This window comes from Bos indicus, chromosome 23 (genome assembly GCF_029378745.1).
Source record: "Bos indicus isolate NIAB-ARS_2022 breed Sahiwal x Tharparkar chromosome 23, NIAB-ARS_B.indTharparkar_mat_pri_1.0, whole genome shotgun sequence".
NCBI lineage: Eukaryota > Metazoa > Chordata > Mammalia > Artiodactyla > Bovidae > Bos > Bos indicus.
Window position 1 is genome coordinate 29,214,271 of NC_091782.1, and position 27,075 is coordinate 29,241,345.

A 27,075-nucleotide genomic window follows, 5' to 3' on the forward strand; every position below is an offset into this window, starting at 1 on the left:
AGGAGGAGAAGGGGACGATAGAGGATGAGATGGTTGGATGGCATCACTGACTCAATGGACATGAGTTTGAATAAGCTCTGGTCGTTGGTGGACAGGAAAGCCTGGCGTGCTGCAGTCCATGGGGTAGCAAAAAGTTGGACAGACTGAGCGACTGAACTGAACAGATGCCTGAATCACTTTGATATACACATGAAACTGATACAACATTGTAAATCAACTATATTTAATAAAAAGAAAAAGAAACTGTATCCTTTTATCCTATTAAAATAAAGGAGACCAAAAAGACATGACAAATAAATGCAGTGCATGATCTTAGATTAGATCCTGGACTAAGAAAAAATAAACTTTATAAAGGACATTATGGAGCAGTTGGCAAATTTTGGACATGGACTATAGATTAGATAATAGTAGTATATCAATTTAAGTTTCCTGCTTTTGATAGCTGTACCATGGTTTTGCAAAAGAAGGTTCTTGCTCTTAAGAAATTCACACCAATGTGTTTATTAGGAAAAGGATATATTACTCATAGTGAAAGTGTTAGTTGCTCAGTCGTATCTGACTCTGTGACCCCATGGACTCTAGCCCATCAGGCTCCTCTGTCCATAGAATTCTCCAGGCAAGAATACTGGAGTGGGTTGTCATTCCCTTCTCCAGGGAACCTTCCCAAGACAGGGATCAAATTCAGGTCACCTGCATTGCAGGACTCTTTATCTATCATCTGATCCTCCAGGAAAGCCTATCTTATGTGTGACTTACTCTCAAAGGCTTCAGAAAAAAAACACTAACATGTAATTAGAGAAATAACAATAAATGTGGTCAAATTATATCAATTGGTGAATCTGAGTGAAGAATATCTTGGGATAATCTGTGGTGTTTTTGCCTCTCTTCTGTGAGTTTTAAATTACTTCAAAATAAAGAGTTTAAAAAAATAGAAAATTAAAAAAAAAAAAAGAATGATGCTGGCAAAGTATACTCATTGGCAAGGAAAGGTATTCAGAGTGCACCAGTCTGGGCCGTGGGGCCTTAACACTGGAGCTGTGCACAGCTACGGATGACACCTCCAGCCACCCTGGACTCTCAGTTCCCTGAGCTACTAGAGGAACTGGGTGTGTGGCTGAACCCAAAGCCATCCTGGGTTGACTCAAGAAGGCTGGTTGAGTCAGGGCCCTGAATTCTCCTTTGTGATTTTATTTATTCCAACTTTTAATTCAATGACCGGCATTCCTTGCATCCCAGGGACATCTGGATGGAGAGAGGGTGACATGGAGGTAGGAAAATTCACCCAAATGCAGTGTTTACTATGGCTAATCCAGACTGCAAAATTTAGTAGAGCCAATGTTCATTGATCATCGATGACGATCTTACACTTTCTCCTCCAAAAGAAGCCCAAGATTTCCCCCTAAACCTGCCCAGCATCTCGCCCATTCCACAGAATGAGAAAACGAAGTTCCCAGCAGGGACTGAGGTCCTGTGGGTTCTGTCTGCCAAGAATTAGTGGTTTCAGTTTATGGAGAGGTGTGGATTCTCTGAGAAGCATCTGTACTGACCACATGAAACAATATCCTCTCCTCAGAAGGGGAAAGAAGATTGCTTATCACCCCACACCTCTGCTTCCAGGTCCTGACCTTCCCCCAGGGCACAGGGCAGTCACTGTGAAGTTCCCAACGATAGAAAGGGAAGAGTCCACACTAACAACAGAAGGGCTATGCCTGCTTCAGGGGACCCCGCTCACCCAGTTCCCCCTTCTCTCACTTGCCCTCCGGCCACACTGTCCTTCTTCCTCACCACCTCCCCAGGGGTGGTCAGGGAAAGAAAGCCCCTCCCTCATCCCCCTCAATGTTCCTCCACTCCCCCCGCCCCATCACTAGGGTGTCCAGGACATTGTGTGATTCAGGAAACAGCTCAGACGTGAGGTTCGCAGCAGGCCGAGGAGGAGGAAGAAGGGGCCGTGGGAGCAGAGGAGGTGGTTGTTGCTTCAGCGAGGGGCTCTGAGGGTCCCGCTGGAGGGGGCAGGGGGGATCTGGGCGTGGGGCAGGGGCTCTGGAATGCAGCCCCCTTCACTGCTGCTGCCACTGCTGCTGCTGCTGTGTCAGCCAGTCGTCAGGACCAGAGGTGAGTCACCGCGGGGCAAGAGGCCCCGCGACCCACCTTCCTTAGGAGGAAGTCCAGCGGGTGGGGGACAGAGGGCCAAGGTCCTTGCTTTGAGGCAACACTGGATGGAGAAGATTCTTGCCCCCAAAATGGGACAGTTGGCAGGGAGACCCGATTCGGCTCCTGCAGCTACACAGACCAAGGCTGTGGGCCTCATGCCAGGGGTGGTGACCGCAGGGGGATGGGTGAGAGGGTGCCCACCCCCGGGCAGAACCAAGTAGGCCCTGGAACTAGGGGACAGCATGTTCTTGCAATCATGTTTAGAAATAAGAGAGGAAACAGAGTGACCACCTGCTGGGGGAAGAGATGAGAGGGAACAGGAGATGGAGACATGGGAAAGTCAAGTCCCTTTCCCGGTCCAGCTGTCCCCACCCCTGGTGGCTCAATGCTGGGCCCTTCCGGGAGGAAATCCCTTTAGTGTTTCAGCCATTCACCTCCCAGGAGTCCCCTCAGCCCCCCTCCTGATCCCTGTTGTCTTGCTTCCGAGGGATGGGGCCTGAAGCTGGACTTGGGAGGCCAGAGAATAAACAGGAAAGGAAGGGTGGGGATTAGTAACTGAGAGACCTGGGATCTAGGGGGCTGGGGTGTGAGTGCCACGTGGGGACTAGAACAGGGGCGTAAAGGCGATGGTGGTGTGGAGCACCTTCTTGGGCTGCTGCAGGCAGGTCCCTCCCAAGCATCCAAAGGAGGGCAAATGGAGCCCCTTGCTCCCTGCTCCCATCTCACCCTCATCTCCATCCCTAGGGCTGCAGTGCGGGAGTTTCCCAGAACCCTGTGCCAACGGAGGCACCTGCCTGAGCCTATCCCAGGGGCAAGGGACCTGCCAGTGAGTGCACCTCATGGGAGTGGGAGACGGGGAAGGGGAACAAGGGAGGGGATGCGGAGAATGGGAAGAAAGGAGAAAGGAAGGAGGCGAAGAAGATGAAGAGAAACAAATGAGGCAAAGGAGGGAGGCAGGTGGGAGCAGAGGGTCAGGATGTGAACTTTCCTCTCTCCACCCCTCCCAGGTGTGCCCCTGGCTTCCTGGGTGAGACATGCCAGTTTCCTGACCCCTGCCAGGATGCCCAGCCCTGCCAGAACGGAGGCAGCTGCCACGCCTTTCTTCCCACCCTTCCCGGCTCCCCTAGCACCCCCTCTCCCATGGCCCCCAGCTTCTTCTGCACCTGCCCCTCTGGCTTCACTGGCGATAGGTGCCAGGCCCAGATCAGGGACCCCTGTTCCTCCTTCTGTTCCAAAATGGGTCGCTGCCACCTCCAGGACTCGGGCCGCCCACGATGCTCCTGCATGCCAGGATGGACGGGTGAGCGCTGATGGGAGAGGGAGGAAGGGACAGGAGGGGGCCGTGGCTGGGCTGTGGGGTAGGAGAGATGGAACTGGAGCCCAAGAGACTGTGAGCCTTTGGAGGACGGAGGCCTCGAGAATCAACCAGCCAATTCTAGGTGATCCGTTTACCCGAAACTGACATTCACCAGCAGAATTGTAATGACTGCTAAAACATTGAGCTATTTCCAAGCCAGCTGGTAAAGAACTACTGCCATAGCCCCCTTAGCACAGCCCCTGACCACTTTCCCCGCCCCCTCAATCTCCCCTGACCCAGGAGCTAGAGGGTTAATGCCTAGCACATCAGGGGACCTCCAGGATTCTGCATTCTTTTTTTTTTTTAATTAATTAATTTATTTTAATTGGAGAATAATTACTTTACAATATCATGATGGTTTTTGCCATACATCAATATGAATCAGCCACAGGTATACATGTGGCCCCCCTATCCTGAACCCTGCCCCAATCTCCCTCCCCACCCCATCCCTCTGGGTTGTCCCAGAGTACAGGCTTTGGGTGCCCTGGTTCATGCATTGAACTTGCACTGGTCATCTATGTTTCATATGGTAATGTACATGCTTCAGTGCTATTCTCTTAAATCATCCCACCCTCATCTTCTCCTGCTGGCTCCAGAAGTCTGTTCTTTACGTCTGTGTCTCCTTTGCTGCCCTGCATATAGGATCATTAGTACCGTCTTTCTAAGACTCTGCATTCTGAGCACCTGAGTGGCTCCTTTTCTGAGTGGTGGGAGCCCACACTACCATCGGGGAAGATTGCAGTGGTGGGAGGTGTGATGGGGATGGGAGGATCTGACCCGGAGAGGGGAATGGATGCCCATCCCAGGAGGAGGGGTGCAGTCCTGGGGTACAAGAGCAGGACATATGCTGGGCAGGTGTGCTACCCTGTCAGGGGTGCCAGGACAGAGCTGCGAGGACCTGGAGAGAAAGGCTCCATGGCACCTAAGCAGGATGGAGAGGACTGGACCAGGAAGCAAAGCTCACGTGACCAGGAAGTACTTGGATGTGGGTGCCTCCAGGAGGGGTGGACTAGAGGCCAGGCTTCTCAGACTTGAGCAGGCACAGCAGTCACCTTTGATTGGTGGATGGACGGATGGATGTATTGTGTGTGCTCAATCATGTCCAACTTTGCAACCCTGGAAGGCCTTAAAAATACTAGTGCCCCCATCCCAGAAAGCCTGCTCTAGTGGGTCTGGAGCAGACCCAGGGAATGGAGATTCTTAAACTAACCAGGAGATTCTGAGGAAACTGGGCCTGCAACTGGGTGTGAGAGACCAGCATATATGACAAGAAGAAGGATGGGCAGTGGCAACTTGCCAGGCCTTGTGCTTCAGAGGAGGGGCTCTGGGCAGCCCCCTCCTTGGGCCCATAGCCAGTTCCGCCACTGACTAGACATGACCTTGCATATGATATTTAAGCTGTCTGGATCCTCAGTTGTCAGCCAGTGTCCACACTTCATAAGGCTGATGTGGATAGGAAAGGGGGCGATGCTCAGAAAGTGCTTATTTAGTTCAGTACCAGCAGCCACTGCCACCATTCCCACTAGTGCGCACGGCTGTGGAATCTCTTTACCGCGATACATTACAACCACCCAAAGATCAGGGAATCAGGATGAGAGAGGCGAGATGACTGCCCAAGGGCACACAGCTGGCAGGGGCAAAGCCAGGGGCTATGTCACCTGCCTTCAGAGGATCCATGCTTTCTACTTCCCCACCACATGCTCATTCATGTCCGACTCTCATTCATGTCCAACTCTTTGTGATCCCATGGACTGTAGCCCACCAGGCTCCTCTGTCCATGGGATTTCCCAGGCAAGAATACTGGAGCGAGTTGCCATTTCCTACTCCGGGGGATCTTCTCCACCCAGGTCACCACTAAAGGGACAGACACCAAGTCCCAGATTTTCCCAAGCAGGGTTGATTCACAATACTCCCACCAATAGCCACATGTTCAGTTTTCGGCTGGAAGAAAATGTGGTCACTCCAGAGAGAACCCTACCCAAAAAATGATAAAACTGAGGATGATGGACCAGGACAGGGAGAGGATGGGAAGAAGGGAAGGAAGTACGGAAATCAGACACAGAGATAACCCAGAGTGAGAGCGGGTCACTCTGGAGGAGCTGGAACGTGTGCATTGTTGGAAACAGCCCCCTCACCGTCCGTCCTCTACCTCAGGTGAGCACTGCCAGCTTCGAGACTTCTGCTCAGCCAACCCCTGCGTCAATGGAGGAGTGTGTCTGGCCACCTACCCCCAGATCCAGTGCCGCTGCCCACCCGGCTTTGAGGGCCACGCCTGCGAACACGACGTCAACGAGTGTTACCTGGACCCGGGACCCTGCCCCAAGGGCACCACCTGCCATAACACCCTGGGATCCTTCCAGTGTCTCTGCCCCGCTGGGCGGGAGGGTCCACGCTGTGGACTCCGGCCGGGACCCTGCACCCCCAGGGGCTGTCTCAATGGGGGCACCTGTCAACTGGTTCCAGGGAGAGACTCCACTTTCCACCTGTGCCTCTGTCCCCCAGGTGCGTCCTCACGGGGGTCTTCCTGAGGCCCCTCTCTGGGCATGGAGGTGGTGTCCCATGGGTCCCTTCTCTCAGCTCATGGCACGACCCTGTCAGGCTTCACAGGCCCAAGCTGTGAGGTGAATCCAGATGACTGTGCTGGGCACCAGTGTCAGAACGGGGGCACCTGCCAGGATGGGCTGGGCACCTACACCTGCCTCTGCCCAGAGGCCTGGACAGGTGAGTCGTGGCACCGGTGGCCCGGATGGTCAGCTCCCATCTCTAGCCCTCACATGGCCCCCAGCTGCAGCACCTGTCCCCTTCTCACTCCCCTACAGGCTGGGATTGCTCTGAAGATGTGGACGAATGTGAGGTTCAGGGTCCCCCTCGCTGCAGAAATGGGGGTACCTGCCAGAACTCAGCTGGAGACTTCTACTGTGTGTGTGTGAGTGGCTGGGGAGGCGCCGGCTGCGAGGAGAACCTGGACGACTGTGTGGCCGCCACCTGTGCCCCCGGATCCACCTGCATTGACCGCGTGGGCTCCTTCTCCTGCCTCTGCCCGCCTGGGCGCACAGGTGTGACGCAGAGGTTCAGGGAGGCGGGAGGCGGAGATGCTAGGTGACCGAAGCACCAGGAGAGCACCTGGGAGCTTCAAGCAGCCTCTGAGCACCTTGCCCACCCCGCCCTCCAGGCCTCCTGTGCCACATGGAGGACATGTGTCTGAGTCAGCCATGCCATGAGGAAGCCCAGTGCAGCACCAACCCCCTGAGTGGCTCCACACTCTGCGTATGTCAGCCAGGCTACACAGGGCCCACCTGCCACCAGGACCTGGACGAGTGTCAGATGGGTGAGGCACCCCCCTCATCAGACCCTCTCTAAGCCCCCACACAGCCTCTGCCGAAGAGGGAAACAGGCAAACTGTTTTTCAAATTAAAAATCATCTCAGGAATTCTCTGGTGGTCCGATGGTTAGGATGCCGCTATTTCACTGCCGAGGGCCCGGATATAATCCCTAGTCAGGGAACTAAAATTCCACAGGCTGCACAGCGGCCAAATAAAGAAATGAACATCTCTTTTTTCCTGAATTTGTCCTTATTTGGCATCTCTTTCTTAGCCAGTCTTCTCACCAATACTCAGCCCTCCAGACTGCATTTAGTCATCTCTCAAGTTTTTTTTCAGATTTTTTTTACGTGGACCATTTTTTTAAATTCTTTATTGAATTTGTTACAATATTGCTTCTGCTTTATGTTTTGGTTTTTTGGCATCAGGCATGTGGAATCTTAGCTCTCTGACCAGGGAGTGAACCCACACCCCTGCATTGGAGGTGAAGTCCTAAGCACTGGCCCACCAGGGAAGTCCCACTCCTTCTCCACTTTAAGGTCACAACCCCTTTCCCCACTCTGATCTCATTTGCCACAGACAGGCCCCCCAACACCTTCCCTGCCACTCAGGCCTTCTTGCCCTTCCACCCTGAGCCCAGTGGACTCCCAGGTCTTCTCTCCTCCCAGCTCAGCAAGGCCCCAGTCCCTGTGAACACGGCGGCTCCTGCCTCAACACGCCCGGCTCCTTCGAGTGCCTCTGTCCGCCTGGCTACACGGGTTCCCGCTGCGAGGCCGATCACAACGAGTGCCTGTCGCAGCCCTGCCACAGGGGCGGCACCTGCCTGGACCTGCTCGCCACCTTCCAGTGCCTCTGCCCACCAGGTACCAGCTGAAGGGGGCCTTGGGTGGAGGAGCCAGGGAACTAGTGCTGAAGTCACTGGACGTGACCCCTCCAGAGCATGGTTAGCCTGAAGCCAGTTGGGGTCAGATAGCAAAGAAGGCTTCTCCTCGTCTCCTCACCCCCCAGATGAAAACTTTAAGAAACCAGTGACCCCCCACCCCCACCCCAGGAAAAGAGCTTCCACAGATGGTAGTGAGTTTGCACACTGCTCAACTCTGTGTTCATTTCATGGCCACCGTAGCATGCACAACCTGATCCACTGTATGCAGAGGCCCATCAAGGGAGAGAAAAGCAGCAGTTAATAAACTTTTCATGCTGCAGCCTCTGCTTATGTCAACCCAGAATGTTCCACCTACTCAGGGAAACTCGACCCTGTAGAGATCAAGGGTAAACTTTTAAATTCCAAAGGGTCTATGTGCTTGAATCTGGCTTAGTGGGAAAGGAATACTGCAAAGCAGCATCTACCTATAAGTTAGAGTTAAGGGGAGAAACATCTCCCAGAGAGACAGTGATGGAGTCAATAGCAGGGAGCTGAATGAAACTAGAAAAACAGTAGCTTACTTCTGCCTGAGCATCTTGGGGGCGTTATCTAATCTTTACAGTATCCCTCTGAGGTCAGCATTGTTACTATGCCCATTTATAAATGAAGAAACTGAAGCACACAGGGGTTAAGTGACTTGTTCGAGGTTGCCCAGCTAGTAAGTGGTAGAGTCAGGATTCAAACCCAGAGCTTTGATAGTTTCGCCCACTACACCACACAGCCTTCCTAAGCTGAGATGTGTCCAAGGAAAAATGCTGAGAACACCATCCAGTAATCCAAGCAAGGGACAAGGTTGTAGATACTAAGGAGTTTCAGAGGCAGGCTCCCCAGGCAAAAAGAGGGAGGCAGCCGAGGTCCAGAGGGTGATCCGCATCAGTTCAGGGTGAGACAGCGGAGACCAGGAAGAGCCCGGAGAAACAGGACAAGTATGGGAATGACACAGGTTCCCAAACACCCTTCAAATCCCCACCTTGGGGATCCCTGGTCTCCCTGGCATGGAGGCCTGCCCAGGTAGCATGGAAGGAGTGGATCACCTCCAAGCAGATGCCCATTTGTCACACTGGTACCCAGAAAACCTCCAGGCTGCTCAGCCCTCCCGGGTGAGCCCTGCCTTCTGTGCACTGAGGAATGGCCTCAAAAGACACTTTCCAGGAGCCCTCCCAGGTTTCGGCAGGTGCCCTGCTCCCTGAGCTTTCACACTTGAAGGCAACAGAGCCACTGTCTAGCAGAGCAGCAGAGCCTCAGTTCATCTCTCCAACCCACATGCAGTGGCCCCTTAGGAGGGGCTGTCTGGTGGGTCAGGTCAAGGACAGTGCTGGTTCTGGAACCCGGCCTTTGGGGCAGAAAGGGGGAGGCAGCTGAAGCAAAGCTGACCCCACCTGCATGTCCTCAGGCTTAGAAGGGCAGCTCTGTGAGGTGGAGATAGACGAGTGCGCCTCGGCCCCCTGCTTGAACCAGGCTGACTGCCACGACCTGCTCAACGGCTTCCAGTGCATCTGCCAGCCGGGTAAGTGCAGATTCTGCTCCACGGTTCAGTCCTGGCAGTCGCCACTGGCCTCTCGAAGATCTCTCAGGCCTGGCCAAGGAGTGCCCCATCTCTCCAACTCCCCTGCTTTCCAAACTGTCTTCTCTTCAGTTCAATTCAGTCATTCAGTCATGTCCGACTCTTTGTGACCCCATGAACCACAGCACACAAGGCCTCCCTGTCAATCACCAACTCCCGGAGTCCACCCAAACCAATGTCCACTGAGTCAGTGATGCCATCCAACCATCTCATCCTTTGTCGTCCCCTTCTCCTCCTGCCCTCAATCTTTCCCAGCATCAGGGTCTTTTCCAATGAGTCAGCTCTTCACATCAGGTGGCCAAAGTATTAGAGTTTCAGCTTCAAAATCAGTCCTACCAATGAACACCCAGGACTGATCTCCTTTAGGATGGACTGGTTGGATCTCCTTGCAGTCCAAGGGCCTCTCAAGTCTTCTCCAACACCACAGTTCAAAAGCATCAATTCTTCGGTGCTCAGCTTTCTTTATAGTCCAACTCTCACATTCATACATGACCACTGGAAAAACCATAGCCTTGACTAGATGGACCTTTGTTGACAAAGTAATGTCTCTGCTTTTGAATATGCTATCTAGGTTGGTCATAACTTTCCTCTTACATCCTGCAAATCTTCCCCTGCTCACTCACCCACCCTCATCTCTTTCCTGCCAAGTCACCCAAATAATCCTCCCCTCCAGCCCTCCTTCAGAGCCCTCCATACCCTCCCCCTGCCTGCTCAGGGTCCCCGTTGGTCTTGGCACTGATAGCCATGGATGCAGGGAAAGTCATCCCAGACCTTCATTCTCCAGTTTCAGGGGACATCCCTCTGTTCCCAGCTGTAATAACTGATGTTTATTGAATATTTACTCCAAGCCAGGCACTTGGTTATGTACTTTCAGGCATTATCTCATTTAATCCTTTCAGCAGTACCATGATGTAGGTTATATAATCATTCTCCTTTTACAGGGGAAGAAAAGTGAAAGTGAAAGTCGCTCAGTCAGTCTGACCCTTTGTGACCCCATGGACTATATAGTCCATGGAATTCTCCAGGCCAGAATACTGGAGTGGGTAGCCTTTCCCTTCTCCAGGTGATCTTCCCAACCCAGGGATCAAACCCAGGTCTCCCTCATTGCAGGCGGATTCTTTACCAGCTGAGCCACAGGGCATCCCACAGAGGAAGAAAGGGGAGCCTAGAGAGGTTGGGTAGCTTGCCCAAAGTCACATGGCTGACAGTGGCTGAGTTCCACTTTTATGCATCACCCTCCTGTCATCTCCACCTGCCCCAGATGTCTTTTCTGGAAGTTCCTCAGGTTCACTTTTCTTAGCAAGGGGAAAGGCCAGGACTTGTATTTATTCTTCTGATAAAAATGTATTTCCAGCATTAGTACACATATCCAATTATGCCTTATATGAAGGCTAAAGTTACCAAGTTATGCTCCGTTATGTCCTGAAATTCAAATCACTATTAGAGAAGCCCCCACATTGGTGCCTTTGTCATATAATGACACATTTATACAAAACCTCAAAACCCAAATCCTTTGAAACCAGATTCTCTCCTTGCAATTTGTAACCATGTTATTTCTATATTTGTAAGGAGAAAGCTAGGTTTCCCCAGTGACTCAGTGGTAAAGAATTCACCTGCAATGCGGAGACACAGGTTCCCATCCCTGGATTGGGAATATCCCCTGGATGAGGGAATGGCTATCCACTCCAATAATCTTGCCCAAAACTCCTATGGACAGAGTAGCCTGGCAGGCTCAATCCATGGGGTCACAAAAAAGTCAGACTGGACTAAGCAACTAAACAACAAAGAAAAGGTTAAATACAAGTGTTAACTCTTAACTTCTTGTTTGAATCCATGAAATCATCCCTTTAAATCTTAAACATTTGTAACAAAGTCCCTCGTAAGTCTAGAGAAAGTAAAAAAAGAAAAAAAGAAAAGAAAAAAAGACCTTGGTCATCTCTCCCCACTCACTCCCCACCCCTCCAGGTTTCACTGGCCCCCGGTGTGAGGAGGACATCAACGAATGTCAAAGCTCTCCCTGTGCCAATGGCGGGGAGTGCCAGGACCATCCTGGATCCTTCCATTGCAAGTGTCCCCCAGGTAAACTGGGGCTCAAAAACACTGGAGGTGACAGTGGGGACATGGGGCAGACTTCCATGAAGGGCCCTGATTCCCCTGTTGTACCATAGGCTTTGAAGGCCCACGCTGTCAGGAGGAGGTGGACGAGTGTCTGAGTGGCCCATGCCCCACCGGAGCCAGCTGCCTTGACCTCCCAGGAGCTTTCCTTTGCGTCTGCCCCTCTGGCTTCACAGGTCAGCAGGGGAGAGGTTGGAAAGAACTGGAGGGATATTTGAGCACAACTCGGGTGGAGTCATTGATGAGTGTCTGAGGATCGGGATGTGAGAACAGAATGAGAATGGAATCCCTGAAAGTTGTGCAGTGCAAAATCTGCACAACCGTACAGGCACTGAGGGTGTTACTGTAGGATTCACATCTGGCTCAACATGAATGATATGACTGGAGACCAGGAGCAGAGGAGGAGATTCAAAGGCAAGCCATTCATTTGCTTATTTAGCAAACATTTATTAAGTGCCTACTGTGCCGACACAGACACAAAGTTGAGTTGCTATCCTTGAGTGACTTTAAATCTACTGCAGAAAGACCAGAAGGTCTGTTAGCTCTGAGGAATGCATAGGATCCTATAGGAACACAAAGAATTGGCCAACCCAGACTAGAGATGAGAAATGATGGCTGAACAGAGTCGTAAAGACTGAGCAGGAGTTTGTCAACACAGAATGCTAGGCAGTGTGTTTTAGCCACAGATAACAGCACGTGCAAAGGCACTGGGCAGGGGGAGGACAGAAAAGCACGCCCCACTTAAGGAAATGTAGGACATCCAGAACTTGGAGTGCCAGGGCAAAGGTGAGAAATGTAGCACTTCTAGGAAGGTCATGTCATGCAGGACCCCATGTGTCATTCTGAAGAAGTTGGTATCCTGAGGTATCAGGGAGCCACTGGAGGATAGGGTAATGGGAAGTGAGCAAGTCATGCATAAGAAGTGCCTCCAACCTCATCAAGGACAAAGACGGACTTTGTTTTCTGACCCATCTCTGTAGGCCATCTCTGTGAAATTCCCCTGTGTGCCCCCAACCTGTGCCAGCCCAAACAAAAATGTCAGGATCAGGAGGACAATGCCCACTGCCTCTGCCCTGATGGAAACCCAGGCTGTGTCCCCACAGAAGACAACTGCACCTGCCACCATGGGCACTGCCAGAGGTAACATCTTCCAGGCCCTCCCCATTTATAGTCTCCTCTGGGTCCTCCTCAGCTAGGGCAGGAGAAGACAGCCACTGAGGTGCTGGTCTGTAGGAAATGACCAATACGGAATAGGAAGGAGAGGACAAAGTTCTGAGATCACAACCAATGGGAGGGCTTGACTGGTGAGTGTTATCCAGTGAGGGGAGAGTTCATAAATAAAGAGGGAAACAAGACTTGGGAGGATCAAAGCAGAAAGAAATGTATTAAATCCCAGGACCAATTCATATCATTCATTCAGTAAATATTTATTGAGTGTCTATTACGTGTGGATACTTTTCCAGGCACTGGGAAAACAGCACAAAAGAGACCAAGTTTTCATATCTAACCTCATGGAGCTTTTGTTTTAATGTAGAAAAACAGACAATAAACAAGTTATAGAAGGAATAAATGGATAGATAGATCTAGTTGGAGAAAATTAGTGGGGTTTGTCAGGCAAAAGGGGGGCAATGCTGAGAGCAAAGAAAGGGGCCAGAGTCTCAGGACCAGAAAGAGAGAGGTCATAGGGGTCTGACCAGTGGGGAAGAGAGAAGAGAACCCCCTCTTTCTTTCTATGACCAGATCTTCATGTGTGTGTGATGGGGGTTGGACAGGACCAGAGTGTGACACAGATCTGGGGGGCTGTGTCTCCACCCCCTGTGCCCACGGAGGGACCTGCCACCCCCAGCCCTTTGGCTACAACTGCACCTGCCCCACAGGTTACACAGGTGAGGCGCTCCCTAAACCATGTATACCCTGGGCTGACCACCATCTAAATCAAAGGCAAGGCCAGTGGAGACATGTGTCCAAAGGGCTCTGGGTCTCAGTCACCACCAAGAAGAACTGGGACTTCCCTGGTGGTCCAGTGGTTAAGACTCTGCGCTTCCACTGCAGGGGGCACGGGTTTGATCCCTGGTCCCGGAACTAAGATTCCACGTGCATGCTGCAGGCACAGCCAAAGAAAACAGTGCAGGAGGTGGTGAGAAAAGAAAAAATGTTGGGTGGGGGAGAACAGTGGGAATGGAGATGAGGAAGGGAAGGAAAGGGAAGAGAGAAAAGGAAGGTTCACTTTCTCAGACCCCACCCACTCCCCTCAGGGCCCACTTGCAGTGAGGAGGTGACAGCCTGTCACTCAGGGCCCTGTCTCAATGGTGGTTCCTGCAGCCCCAGCCCCGGGGGCTACACCTGCACCTGCCCTCTGAGCCACACGGGGCTCCGCTGCCAGACCAGCATTGACCATTGTGCCTCTGGTGAGTTCCCACCACATCCTGGGGCTGGGCCACAGAAGGATGCAGAAGGGGATCAGGGTACATTGGTAAAAAAATTAACTGGACACAGAGAGCGGTCGTTTGGGTGGGGAAGTTGGCAGGGTAGGGCGGTGGTACCCTGTGTGTGACTGAGGTCACAGGCCAGGTTACAGGCAAGGAACCCAACCCCTCACAGCCTCCTCTCTCCAGCACTGTGCCTCAATGGGGGCACCTGTGTGAACAAGCCGGGCACCTTCTCCTGCCTCTGCACCCCAGGCTTCCAGGGCCCACGCTGCGAGGGAAGGACCCGTCCCAGCTGCGCAGACAGGTGAGCAGGGCACACAGACCCCTGGAGGAAGGGAGGGAGCCCTGGCCAGCCTTCTGCTCCGTCTCCTCTGGGGCTCCGTGCTGCCTCTCGCCCCAAGCCCCGCATTCTTCCACTCTGCCTTCCCTCCGGCTTTCCCACCTCCCCAGCAGTTGCCTCCTCACACGTCACACACTCCCACCCCTTGTTTCCCTGACCCTCCTCCTACTGTGCCCTCTCTCTTTCTCATCCAGCCCCTGTAGGAACATGGCAACCTGCCAAGACAGCCCTCAGGGTCCCCGCTGCCTCTGTCCCCCTGGCTACACAGGAGGCAGCTGTCAGGTGAGGGGCCGGGAGCCAGGTGTGCAGAGAAAGGAGGGGACGGGAAAGCTCCAGTTAGAGGGCCTAGGGCATTGACAGGGGGCAGCACGGAAGCTTGGGAGAGGTGAAAGGAGGTTTGGGAGTCTAGGAGTTGAGCTTGATGTCTGTATGGCTCGCTGAAAGGATTTTTGATCCCAGCAACTCTTCTGGGATGCACATATCCAAGGAAATCAGGGAGGGTGACCTGGTCCCAGACCATTCAGGAGAGAGTTTTGGGGGGAAGGGATTTTGAGGAGCTGGCAGAGGACCATCTCTGGGCCTGGGAACCTGATGCTCCTTCCCGCCTCACACTCCCTCCTAACCTTCAGACGCTGATGGACTTATGCGCCCAGAAGCCCTGCCCACAAAATTCCCACTGCCTCCAGACTGGGCCCTCCTTCCAGTGCCTGTGCCTCCAGGGATGGACTGGGCCTCTCTGCAACCTGCCGCTGTCCTCCTGCCAGAAGGTTGCTCTGAGCCAAGGTACCAACCCAAGACCGGCTAGGGAGCAGAGGAAGAGCAAAAGGGTCTCCTCCTCTAACCCACCCCTAAGGACATCCACACACAACAGTTGGCCAACTGATCGACTAAAAGCTGAAGCAACACATACCAACTAGTTATTGAAGCTGCAGCTCAACACCCAGGACAGCCTAACACAACTCAACTCCTAGAACCACGTTCAACACAACTCAAGGAACACTACGCAGCCCAGCCAATCAGACTCCAGTTTAACACAATCACCAGGGACATAACCAGTTCCAGGGTGGAACAACTCAACACTGTCATTACCATCATAACTCAGAGTGAACCACATTTAACTGACCACACGCAACACACTCCACCATGACCCCCTCACTTGGATGTTATGCCAATTCCCTAGTAAAAGAATACCTTCCTTGCTCAAGTAAGTGTTTTTTTTTTTAATTAACTTATCTTTGGTTGCACTGGGTCTTCGTTGCTGCTCACAAGCTTTCTCTAGTTGCAGAGAGCAGGGGCTACTCTCTAATTGTGTTGCATGGGGCTTCCCATTGTGGTGGCTTCTCTCGTTGTAAAGCACGGACTCCAGGTGCACGGGCCTCTGTAGTTCCCATACATGGGCTCAGCAGTTATGGCCTGAGGGCCTAGCTATTCCTAGGCATGTGGAATCTTCCCAGACCAGGGATGGAACCCGTGTCCCTGCATTGGCAGGAGGATTCTTATCCGTTGTACCACCAGGGAAGTCCTCAAATAAGTTTTGATATGAAAACTCAGGGGAGAGACCATTGTGAAGACGGTAGATGGAAATCAGTAAGCGAACATCAGAGAATGGCGAAACCCAAGGGATGGAGTTAGACTGTTAAGCCAAGTGTCTCCACCTGAAGTTTCTCTTGAGTTCTTCCTTGCTTGAGACTTGTTTAAGGCCAAGAATACAGTTGCTTATAATGTTCTGTTAAATCAAAGAAGAGGTATTTCTCTCCATTCTGACAAAATATGCAGGAGAAGGAACTTAATTTTTTTTTTAATTGGAGTATAGTTGATTTACAATGTTGTATGAGTTTCAGGTGTACAGCAAAGTGAATCTAAAAAAGAAACAGTCTTTTGTAGATTATTTTCTCATATACACCATTATGGAGTACTGGGTAGAGTTCTCTGTGCTACACAGTAGGTCTTTATTAGTTATCTATTTTATATATAAAAGTGTATATATGTCAATCCCAACCTCCCAATTTATCCCTCTCTCCCTCCTTAACCCTGGTAATCCTAAATTAATCTTCTACATCTGTAAATCTGTTTCTGTTTGGGAGATAAGTTCATTTGTATCTTTTTTTTTTTTTTTTTTAGATTTCACATATAAGCAACATCATATGGTATTGGTCTTTCTCTGTCTGACTTACTCACTTAGTATGAAAATCTCTAGTTCCATCCATGTTCGGAACATGCTTAATCTCTTCAGCTTCAGGGGCCTACTGATTCCTCAGGCTCCAGGTGGCCTCCCCCCACCCCAGATGTGTTAGTGGCCCCTCCATGGACCTCTCTGCTGAGTATCTGGGGCCCCTGCGCATCCTCCCAACCCACGTAGCTTTACTGTCTCTCTTCCCAGGCACAGAAGTCTCTTCCCTGTGCCAGAACGGAGGCGTCTGCATTGACAGCGGCCCCTCCCATTTCTGCCACTGTCCCCCTGGATTCCAAGGCAGCATATGCCAGGACCAGGTGAACCCCTGTGAGTCCAGGCCCTGCCAGCATGGGGCCACCTGCGTGGCCCAACCCAACGGTTATCTCTGCCAGGTGAGAAGGTCTAGAGGAGGCGGGGGGGAAGACAAAGTTGGGCTGGATATGGAAAACAGCAGTCAGGGGGCAGAAAGGGTGGGGAGAAGGCATTTTCATTTACCCCATACGTCCAACCAACCACCAAGTCAAGCTGTTTTGCCTCCTGAATATTTCTCAGCTCTGTCCTTGCCCCTTCACCCTCATCCCACTGCCTTAGTCCAGGCCTTCATCTCATTCCACCTGGACACCTGCATCAGCCTCCTAATAATTAATATCATCGCTGCCTCCACACTTGTCCTCCTAAAGGTTCACCCTCTATTCCACCACTAGGGTGCTCTGTTGAAAACATTAAGCTGGCCTGTCACTCTCCTACTTAAAACCTTTCAGTGGGGACTTCCCTCGTGGTGGCTCAGCCAATAAAGAATCTGCCTGCAGTGCAACAGGTGAGGGTTTGATGCCTGGGTTGGGAAGATCCCCTGGAGATGGGAATGGCAACCCACTCCGGTATTCTTGCCTGGAGAATTCCATGGACAGAGGAGACTGGCAGGCTACAGTCCATCGGGTCACAAAGAGTCAGACATGACTGAGCAACTCACACGTTCACTTTCACTTTCACCAGGGGTTAAGACATGCTTCCAGTGTAGGGAGCCCAGGTTCGATCCCTGGTTGGGGAACTAAGATGCCACAGGTCTCGCAGCATGGCCAAAAAACGCAAAAACCCTTCAGTGACTGCCCACCTCTTTCACAGTGAAGTCCCAAGCCAGCGTGACCCAGCCCTGCCTCCCTTTCAGGCCTCATCTCTCTTCACCCACCACTCAACTGCTCCAGCAACACAAAACTGCAGCTGGCTTCCCCACACCCCAGACTGGCTCCTCGGTGGCTTTCCTCACCCCTCTTCCACTGGCTGGTGCCCAGGAGGCACCTGCCTCAGGGAAATGTCCCTAACTTCTCTCCAGACTGGGTTAGGGCCTCTCCTTGGTGGTTCAGGTCACTGAGCAGGACAGGAAGGCACAGCTGGGTTTTAATTCCAAGCAACCTGATCCATGTACTCACAACCATGACTTTGAATAGAAGGCATAATCCCATAACTACCCTCTTTCTTTAAATTTTCGATGTATTTTTTAACTTTTTATTACAGGCATTTTCAAACATACACAAAAACAGCGTACTGATGAGTAGTGAACCCCCGTGCACCCATTACTCAGCTCTACTTCCTCTTTCATGAAACTACTTCCTCCAGAAGTTTTCAAAACTCCCACCTCCCTCGTCTGCTTCTTCCAACCCTCTGGCCATTCCTGACACTCTCTGAATTGTTTTTTCTCCACCTTTCTGAAACCTTCCTGGTACTCCATTCTTGCATACTCTCCTTCCTCCTGCAAGAACTCAGCACGTGGTACAGATCTCACAATGACCCTTTTCTCACCAGCAGGATATGCAACAATCAGAAAATGGTTAAGGTCATGAGTTACTGAGTCATAGACTTGTGCTGAATCCCAGCTCTGCCACCTACCAGCTGTGTGACTTGTGCAAGGCACTTATCTTTCAAGGAATCAGTTTCCTTTTCTGCGAAGTGAGAATCAAATGAGATGACCCATAGAGAGGGTGGTCAGGAGAGTTCTAGAGGTTATGTGTATAAATCACACAATCAGTGATAGCTGTCTCTTCTCTGGTTGACTGAGAATTTCATGGAGGCAGGGAAGCAGTTCTAATTTTCTTTGTATTTCTAGAGCCTGAAAAGATGCCTGGGCACAAAGTAGGCAATTCAATAAATGCTTGAAAGTGAAAGTGTTAGTCACTTGGTCGTGTCTGACTCTTTGCAATCTCATGGTCTGTCCATGGAATTCTCCAGGCCAGAATACAGGAGTGGGTTGCCATTCCCTTCTCCAGGGGATCGTCCCGACCCTGGAATTGAACTCCCATCTCCTGCATTGCAAGCAGATTCTTTACCATCTGAGCTACCAGGGAAGTCTAATAAATGCTTATAAATTAATAAAGCATGACAGAACCCAGTGGGTGTGTGGTTGGAAGAGGGAGGTTTTATCAAAAATGGAATTATATCTAGTGGTAATGAATTATAGAGATTGGGACTTGGAAGGGGACAAGGTCCATATTACTGAACAATAATGTCTCATGTGGAGTTCAGGTTAAAGGGTTAGGCTACACGTGACTGTGATGGAGGGTGAGCTGAGTGATGCTTTGAGTTGGAAGGTGGGATGCTAGGCAGACCATCTTGCACTGGGTCCCCTAGAGTGCCAGGAGGGGCTCACTTACTGGTTCCCTGTCTGACCTTCTTTGCCTACCAGTGTGCACCCGGCTACAGTGGACAGAACTGCTCAGAGGAACCGGACGCATGTCAATCCCAGCCCTGTCACAACCAGGGGACCTGTATCTCCAAACCCGGAGGCTTCCACTGTGCCTGCCCTCCAGGCTTTGTGGGGCTGCGCTGTGAGGGGGACGTGGATGAGTGTCTGGACCGGCCCTGTCACCCCACAGGCACTGCAGCCTGCCACTCTCTGGCCAATGCCTTCTACTGCCAGTGTCTGCCTGGACACACAGGTGAGGCCTGAGATAGGGGCGTACGCATCTCTAGCCATAGCTGAACTGACCATGGAAGCCCAGACAAGCCCCACCCACAAGGTAGCCTAATCATCTGGCCCATTCCCTTGCCTCAGACCCCAGCCTAGAGAACATGCACCACCATCCCTGCACCTGTGCAGCTAGTGATGGGCTGACTCCCAGGAATGAGCTGGGAAGGAGGCAGCAACTGAAGGAGTGTCATGTTTTATCCCACCCCTCCGCAGGCCAGTGGTGTGAAGTGGAGCTAGACCCCTGCCAGAGCCAGCCCTGTGCCCACAGCGGGTCATGTGAGGCCACAGCAGGGCCACCCCCAGGATTCACCTGCCACTGTCCCCAGGTGAGTGACCACAAGCTGCTTCCTCTGTTGCCCCCAACGCTAACACAAAAGAAACCCTGAGCTGGGAACCTGGGGGAGCACCTGAGAGGGAATTATCAGAGAAAGCCATCTCAGGTCCAGAGGGGGACGTGACCCTCAGAAGCAGTGACGGGGAAAGGCAGAATCAGGTGAAAGTTTGAATGGAACTTTCAGAAGTCATGGACATTGCCTGTGGGAAGGTCCACAAGGCTGGCTGGGTGACCGTGAATAAGTTCTTTTAACTCAGTGTGTGTATTTGTTTATAGACCTCAAATGCATGAAACTGGGTTCATCTTTATATATATATACATATTTATTTATTTTTGGCTGCCCTGGGTCTTCATTGCTGTGCAAGGGCTTTCTCTAGTTGCAAAGAGCAGGGGCTACTCTCTAGTTGTGATGCAGGGGCTTCTCAGTGTGGTGGCTTCTCTTGTTGCCGAGCACAGGCTCTAGGCACATAGGTTTCAGTAGCCACGGCTTACAGGCTTCAGGGAGCAGTCTTGGTAGTTGTGGCACACAGGCTTAGTTTCCCCATGGCATGTGGGATCTTCCCAGACCAGGGATCGAACCTGTGTCCCCTGCCTTGGCAGGAAGATTCTTAACCACTGGACCCCAGGGCAAGTGAAAGTCACTCCATCATGTCCAACTCTTTGCAACCCCATGGACTATACATATACAGTCCATGGAATTCTCCAGGCCAGAATACTGGAGTGGGTAGCCTTTCCCTTTTCCAGGGAATCTTCCCAACCCAGGGATCAAACCCAGGTCTCCCGCATTGCGGGCAGATTCTTTACCAGCTGAGGCACAAGGGAAGCCCAAGAATACTGGAGTGGGTAGCCTATCCCTTCTCCAGCGGATCTTCCCGACTCAGGAATTGAACTGGGGTCTGCAGCATTGCAGGCAGATTCTTAACCAACTGAGCTATGAAGGAAGCCCTAGGTTAATCTTAAACCTTGGTTCATGGTACAGTAAAATACAAATTAATATTAGTTTATGCATAGCCTTCCTTTATTTTCTTTAAAAGATAACACCGGTGAACTTAACTCCAAAATTACATTTTCCCCTTTACTATTGTTACAAATTACACTTTTTTCCCCTTTATAACTGTTTTCCCCTTCATTGTTGTTACAAATTACATTTTTCCACAGGGTTTTGAAGGCCCCACCTGCAGCCACAGAGCCCCCTCCTGTGGTCTCCATCACTGCCACCATGGTGGCCTGTGTCTGCCCTCCCCCAAGCCTGGACTCCCACCCCGCTGCGCCTGCCTCAGTGGTTATGGGGGTCCGGATTGCCTGACCCCACCAGCTCCTTCAGGCTGTGGCCCTCCTTCTCCATGCCTAAACAATGGCAGCTGCTCAGAGACCCCCGGGCTGGGGGGCCCAGGCTTTCGCTGTTCCTGCCCTGCCAGCTCTCCAGGGCCCCGGTGTCAGAGGCCCGGAGTCAAGGGATGCGAGGGCAGAAGTGGAGATGGGGCCTGTGATGCTGGCTGCAGTGGCCCAGGAGGAAACTGGGATGGGGGGGACTGCTCCCTGGGGGTCCCAGACCCCTGGAAGGGCTGCCCCTCCCACTCCCGGTGCTGGCTTCTTTTCCGGGACGGGCAGTGCCACCCACAGTGTGACTCTGAAGAGTGTTTGTTTGATGGCTACGACTGTGAGACTCCTCCAGCCTGCATGTGAGCCTGAAACTGATTTGGGATGATGGGCAGGGGGTGGTGGGGGAGGCAGGATGAAGACAGAAGGACACAGAAGAGTCTGAGTTACAGTGTGACCATAGCCTCATGCTCCAGGGAGCTTCCACTCTAATCATCATCGCTAAATAGGGATAGAAGACACTAGACTCCAACCCAAGGGAATGAGGCAGCATGAATATTTAACGTGGGGACCAAGAAAGAGGGCACTGCCTGTCTGGGCTACCCTCTGAGTATCATGGGAACCCTGGCCTCAAGCCAGGCAACTCCTGTTGCCATGGAGAATCTCCCCTAGCAACCAGCATCCCTGAGGGAAAAGGGCTCCCTTTTAGGGAGCCAGGAGTTGGGGAGGGTAGAGAGGGGACAGTGTTAGGAAACAAAGGTCAGTAGACATTAGGGTGTCTGGACTAGCTACCGTCCAGGGAGTAAACCCACTACTCCAGAACTGCCCCCACTAAGCAAAACAGAGCCCTAGAGTCTGTAGAGTATCAGGAATCCTTTCTGGGACGAGGGAATCCAGTTTCTTTAGGGTCCTGAGCCGCCATCTCCTCACCCCACAGTCCAGCCTATGACCAGTACTGCCGCGATCACTTCCACAATGGACACTGCGAGAAGGGCTGCAACACGGCAGAATGTGGCTGGGACGGGGGAGACTGCAGGCCGGAAGATGGAAATTCAGAGTGGGGGCCCTCCCTGGCCTTGTTGGTGGTGCTGAGCCCCTCAACCCTGGACCAGCAGCTGCTCGCCCTGGCCCGGGTGCTGTCCCTGACTCTGAGGGTAGGGCTCTGGGTGAGGAAGGACAGTGAAGGCAAGGACATGGTGTACCCCTATCCTGGAGCCCAAGCAGAAGAGGAGCTAGGAGGAACCCCAGACCCCTCTCAGCAGGAGAGAGCAGCCCCCCAAACAGAGCCTACAGGCAAGGAGACAGATTCCCTGAGCACTGGGTAAGGACAACGGCGGGGCGGGGTGGGGGAGGAAAGACATCAGTTCTTTAACTGGCAGAGGGAAGCCAGGGACTAACCCAGGGGTCTCTTCCTCACAGGTTTGTGGTGGTGATGGGTGTGGACTTGTCCCACTGTGGCCCCGAGCGCCCTGCATCCCGCTGCCCCTGGGACCCTGGGCTCCTACTCCGCTTCCTTGCTGCAATGGCTGCAGTGGGGGCCCTGGAACCCCTACTGCCAGGACCCCTGCTGGCTGCCCACCCTCGTGCAGGCACCGGTAGGTGATCCCGTCATTTCCCCAATTTTGTTCCCGGGCCAGCTTTCATGCCAGCAACCTCAACGAAGTCAAATGAAACAGAAGCACTGAGACCCCAAATGTTGTTTGTGGAGACTTACCCTTGTTAACCTTCTTCTCTAAGTATATCTCCTCACAACCCATTTGCTCTGCAAGCTCCATCTCCCTGAGTCTTTTATCCTAACCTCTATCATAGACCGCCCACAAACCTTGAGTTCTGGCCTATTCTCTCTAATAAGCCAAGAGTTATCCAATCATCTGCAAATCAAACAGTTCATAGCATTATGGAAGAATAACAACTCTTATATGCCACTTACTATGTGCCAGGCCTTGCTCTAAGCATTTTATAGTATTATTTAATCCTCCCAACAAACCCTATGAGGCAAGTACTATTATTACTCCTATTTTACAGTTGAGGAAACTGAGGCAAAAAAAGGCATCTGAACTTGCTCAAAGGTCTCACCAGAGTACCCAGCCTCACCAGGCATGGCCTCTTTTTCTGTGTCTCTTCCACCAGAGCCCTCCGCCAACCAGCTTCCCTGGCCTGTACTGTGCTCCCCAGTGGTCGGGGTCCTTCTCCTAGCCCTCGGGGCTCTTCTCGTCCTCCAGCTCATCCGTCGCAAGCGCCGAGAGCATGGGGCCCTCTGGCTGCCCCCTGGGTTCACTCGCAGGCCCCGGACTCAGCCAGTTTCCCGCCGACGTCGACCCCCGCTGGGCGAGGACAGCATCGGCCTCAAGTGAGAGTGAGAAAGAACTGGGGCTCAGGGAGGGGACTCTTTCCCGTGGAGATATTGGTGATCAGAAGCAACAAGAGATGCTATTGCAGAAGCTGAAGACACAGGAAGGGACAGGAAGGGGAGAGAAATGGGAAGGCTGCTGGGAATCTCTGGGGCCCTGAAGGTCCTCTCCCCACCCACCCCCTTCCAGGGCACTGAAAGCAGAGGCAGACATGGATGAGGATGGTGTTGTGATGTGCTCAGTCCCCAAGGAAGGAGAGGAGGTGGGCCAGGTGAAAGCACTGGGGCAAGAATGGTCCTAAAGTGATGGAGGGGTTGAAGGGACAAGTCACCCTGCCTTCACTGACCCTTGTTCTGATCCCCAAGGCTGAAGAAATGGCCTCACCCCCCAAGTGCCAGCTCTGGTCTCTGAGCAGTGACTGCCAAGAGCTCCCCCAGGCAGCCATGCTGACTCCTCCCCAGGATTCTGAGATGGATGTCCCTGACGTGGACACCCAGGGACCTGGTACGTGAGTCATCCTAAACCAAGAAAATGAAAACTCCCTTTGACCCCTTTTAGAATCACAAAGTCCTTTGATATCTGAACTGGATAAACTAATACCAGAGTAAGTGCTTCAGAACAAAGTGTGGTCCCAGGACAGAAGCAGCAGCATCACCAGGGAAATTGTTAGAAATATTAATTCTCAGGTTCCACTCCAGAGCTTCTGACTCAAATTCAAAATACCAGGGAATCTGTGTTTTAACAAGCCCTGTAGGTGAGTCTGAACCAGGGCTCAAGTTTGAGAATCACTGCTCTAAAATGTTAAAGTATTAAGGCCTGACACTTCCTTTTTACAGAGGAGGAAACTGAAGCCCAGAGTAAAACAGAAAGTCACTGACACAAGCCACACAAAAATCAAGATCCCAAGCTCGGCTTCTTGACACCTCAGGCCGTGATTCTCCCTAGGCCTCCATGTTCTCCCACTTTCCCAGTTGTCCCCCATGTCTCATGTCTCATCCACAGATGGGGTGACACCCCTGATGTCAGCAGTCTGCTGTGGGGGCGTGGAGTCCCGGACCTACCAGGAGACATGGCTGGGAAGTCCTGAGCCCTGGGAACCTCTGCTGGAGGGAGGGGCCTGTCCCCAGGTTCACACTGTGGGCACTGGGGAGACACCCCTGCACCTGGCTGCTCGATTCTCCCGGCCAACCGCTGCCCGCCGCCTCCTCGAGGCTGGAGCAAACCCCAACCAGCCAGACCGGGCAGGGCGCACCCCGCTTCACACGGCTGTGGCTGCTGATGCTAGGGAGGTTTGCCAGGTCAGTGCACACTGGGGTTGCTAAAGGACACTGGGCAAACTTGCAAGTAAGGCTGGGCAAAAGCCTTCTCCAGGGTTTGGCAAAGAGGAAGGTGATGATTGGGGACTGACAGAGAAACAAGAACAGAAGACTGAATATGGATTGGGAGGTGGGTTAGCAGTGCAAGGGGCCTTAGCTAACAGTCCAGATATACCAGCAGTCACTGGTCCTCTCTGGCCCCTCCAGCTCTTACTCCGCAGCAGACAGACTGCAGTGGATGCACGGACAGAGGATGGGACCACAGCCCTGATGCTGGCCGCCAGGCTGGCTGTCGAAGACCTGGTTGAAGAACTGATTGCAGCCCAAGCAGATGTGGGGGCCAGAGACAAATGGGGTATGGATCTGGAGAAGTTGATGTTGTGCTATAGAGAAACTGAGCAAATGGGGTGTGAGGTAAGATCTAAAAAATGGGGGGGTGGGGGCAGCAGAGGAACCAACCGGAAGCTGGGACATTCCCTCCCACCCTGCTGTGAAGGTGGTAAATCTGCGGAGCAGTAGCAGCAGGAAGCACTTGAGTCTGCCCTCAGCATCCTCAAACACACACACACACACGCTGCCCTTGCCCACCGGGAACTAGGATGGAGGAAGAGTGTCTGTGAAAACGGAGAGGGGTCTCGTGGGAGGGACGCGGCCTGCCGGTCCCATAGACCCCAGAACAATGCCCTATTGTCCCTCCCGCGCGCCGGTGACGTCACCAGGGGCAACGCTTCCTGCAGGCCGACGGTCACCCGGACAACGCTTCCGCCTCAGAGGGACCCGGCGGGCGGAACAGCCCTTCCCCCAAGACCAGAACCCGTGGGAAACAGGAACCCAGGCGTCTGGCCCCTAGCCTCGCGGTAACTACCTCTCACGTGGTCCCCTAGGAAAAACAGCGCTGCACTGGGCCGCCGCCGTGAACAACGCCCGGGCCGCCCGCTCCCTTCTCCAGGCGGGAGCCGATAAAGACGCACAGGATGGCAGGGTTAGATGGGGCCCCTAACAAACTGGGAGCGGGAGAGGTGAACTGCGAAAACCCTGAGGGGGCGGGGCAGCGGTCAAGAAGGAGGGCCTGTCCTGCGGGCGTGGCCTTCCCTGACCTCGCCCTTCGCTGTTTCCTCCCGCGCAGGAGCAGACGCCGCTGTTCCTGGCGGCCCGAGAAGGGGCGATGGAGGTAGCTCAGCTGCTGCTGGGGCTGGGAGCCGCCCAAGGACTACGGGACCAGGCCGGCTTAACACCCGGAGACGTCGCCCGTCAGCGCAACCACTGGGATCTGCTGACGCTGCTGGAAGGGGCGGGGCCACCGGAGGCGCGTCACAAACCCACGCCGGGCCGCGGCGCCGGCGCCTTCCAGCGCGCGCGGACCGCGTCCGGAAGCGTGCCCCCGCGTGGGGGCGGGGCTGTGCCGCGCTGCCGGACGCTGTCAGCCGGAGCCCGTCCGCAAGCCCGGACTTTGTCCGTAGACTTGGCCGCGCACGGGGGCGGGGCCTACTCGCACTGCCGGAGCCTATCGAAAGGAACAGGAGAAGGCCCGCCCCTCCGCGGCCGTAGGTTCTCAGCAGGCATGCGCGGGCCTCGGCCCAACCCTGCAATGGTGCGAGGAAGACCCGGGGTCTCGGCCGGGAGCGGGGGCGTGGCTGCAACTGTTGACTGGCCCTGCGACTGGGTGCCCCTGGGAGCCTGCGGCCCCGCTTCCAACACGCCAATCCCGCCTCCTTGCCTAACACCGTCCCCTGAGCGGGGATCCCCTCAAGTTGCCTGGGGTCCCCCAGCCCACCAAGTAATACCCTTAAATGCAGGAGGCGAGGGTCAAAAATAAAAGGCCACATTTCAGGGAGGGATTCTAAAAGTGGGTACTCATTAAATAACAAGCAGTCTGGAAGGCCTCTAGGTTTTAAGATCCTTGTGCCTCGAAAGTGAGAGATCAAGAGTGTAGTGTCCCTCCCAGAATGATGTACATCACATCGTCCTCCACGTGGGGGAAACTGCAGCCCTGGAAAGAGGGTTCAGGGTACTGGGATGAAGCACCCTGATGAGATGGCCAGCCTCTCTCAGAAAAGAAGGATGAGGGGTAACAGGAAGTACCCTTGAACCAAGAACTGCAAACTGACAGAATGTGAGATGTTCTTTTCTGTATATTGTTCCCAAAGGGAGCCTCTATCGCCTGAAATCCCCAATACCCGCAAACGGCTGACATATTTATTGAGCGCCTACTGTGTGCCTGGCACTGTGTAGGCGCTGAAGACAGGGCCAAGGGTTACGCCAACTGATGATTCCTTGCATTCTCCCACCACACCCTACCCCCAAACTATTGCAGGGATGAAGTGCCACCCTTCTAGCCACCACTATCTCTAAGAACACCAAGTCTGTCACCCCATAATAAAGATGATTTGAAGTGTTACAGTCTTTTGGAAGGGTTGGGGA

The 27,075-nt window shown here is 53.0% G+C and overlaps 1 protein-coding gene across 2 annotated transcripts; it reads left to right on the plus strand.

Annotated features, from left to right (window-relative positions):
• The first annotated feature begins 1,945 nt into the window (after positions 1-1,945).
• NOTCH4 (notch receptor 4) lies at positions 1,946-27,052 on the plus strand. Of its 2 annotated transcripts, none has more exons than XM_070778156.1 (30): positions 1,946-2,112; positions 2,896-2,977; positions 3,159-3,451; positions 5,663-6,010; positions 6,107-6,229; positions 6,328-6,564; positions 6,681-6,836; positions 7,497-7,691; positions 9,144-9,257; positions 11,280-11,393; positions 11,483-11,605; positions 12,410-12,569; positions 13,170-13,315; positions 13,685-13,837; positions 14,045-14,162; positions 14,393-14,480; positions 14,828-14,981; positions 16,579-16,763; positions 19,049-19,301; positions 19,547-19,659; positions 20,826-21,349; positions 21,925-22,308; positions 22,407-22,582; positions 23,118-23,337; positions 23,528-23,609; positions 23,704-23,842; positions 24,341-24,636; positions 24,862-25,009; positions 25,539-25,636; positions 25,781-27,052. In XM_070778156.1, the coding sequence occupies exons 1-30, from the start codon at positions 2,046-2,048 to the stop codon at positions 26,468-26,470; spliced, it is 5,979 nt and encodes a 1,992-aa protein (XP_070634257.1). In that variant the 5' UTR covers positions 1,946-2,045; the 3' UTR covers positions 26,471-27,052. The 2 variants fall into 2 exon arrangements, with proteins under 2 accessions (XP_070634257.1, XP_070634258.1); XM_070778157.1 differs by having other exon boundaries at positions 1,947-2,112; positions 23,528-23,600.
• The last annotated feature ends 23 nt before the right edge of the window (positions 27,053-27,075 follow it).

Coding starts and splice junctions, on each gene's coding strand:
- NOTCH4 (XM_070778156.1), top strand. CDS start 2,046: ATGCAGCCCCCTTCACTGCTGCTGCCACTGCTGCTGCTGCTGTGTCAG. Junction 13,316..13,684: donor CTGCCCCACAGGTTACACAG/GTGAGGCGCTCC, acceptor CACTCCCCTCAG/GGCCCACTTGCAGTGAGGAG. Junction 13,838..14,044: donor CATTGACCATTGTGCCTCTG/GTGAGTTCCCAC, acceptor TCCTCTCTCCAG/CACTGTGCCTCAATGGGGGC.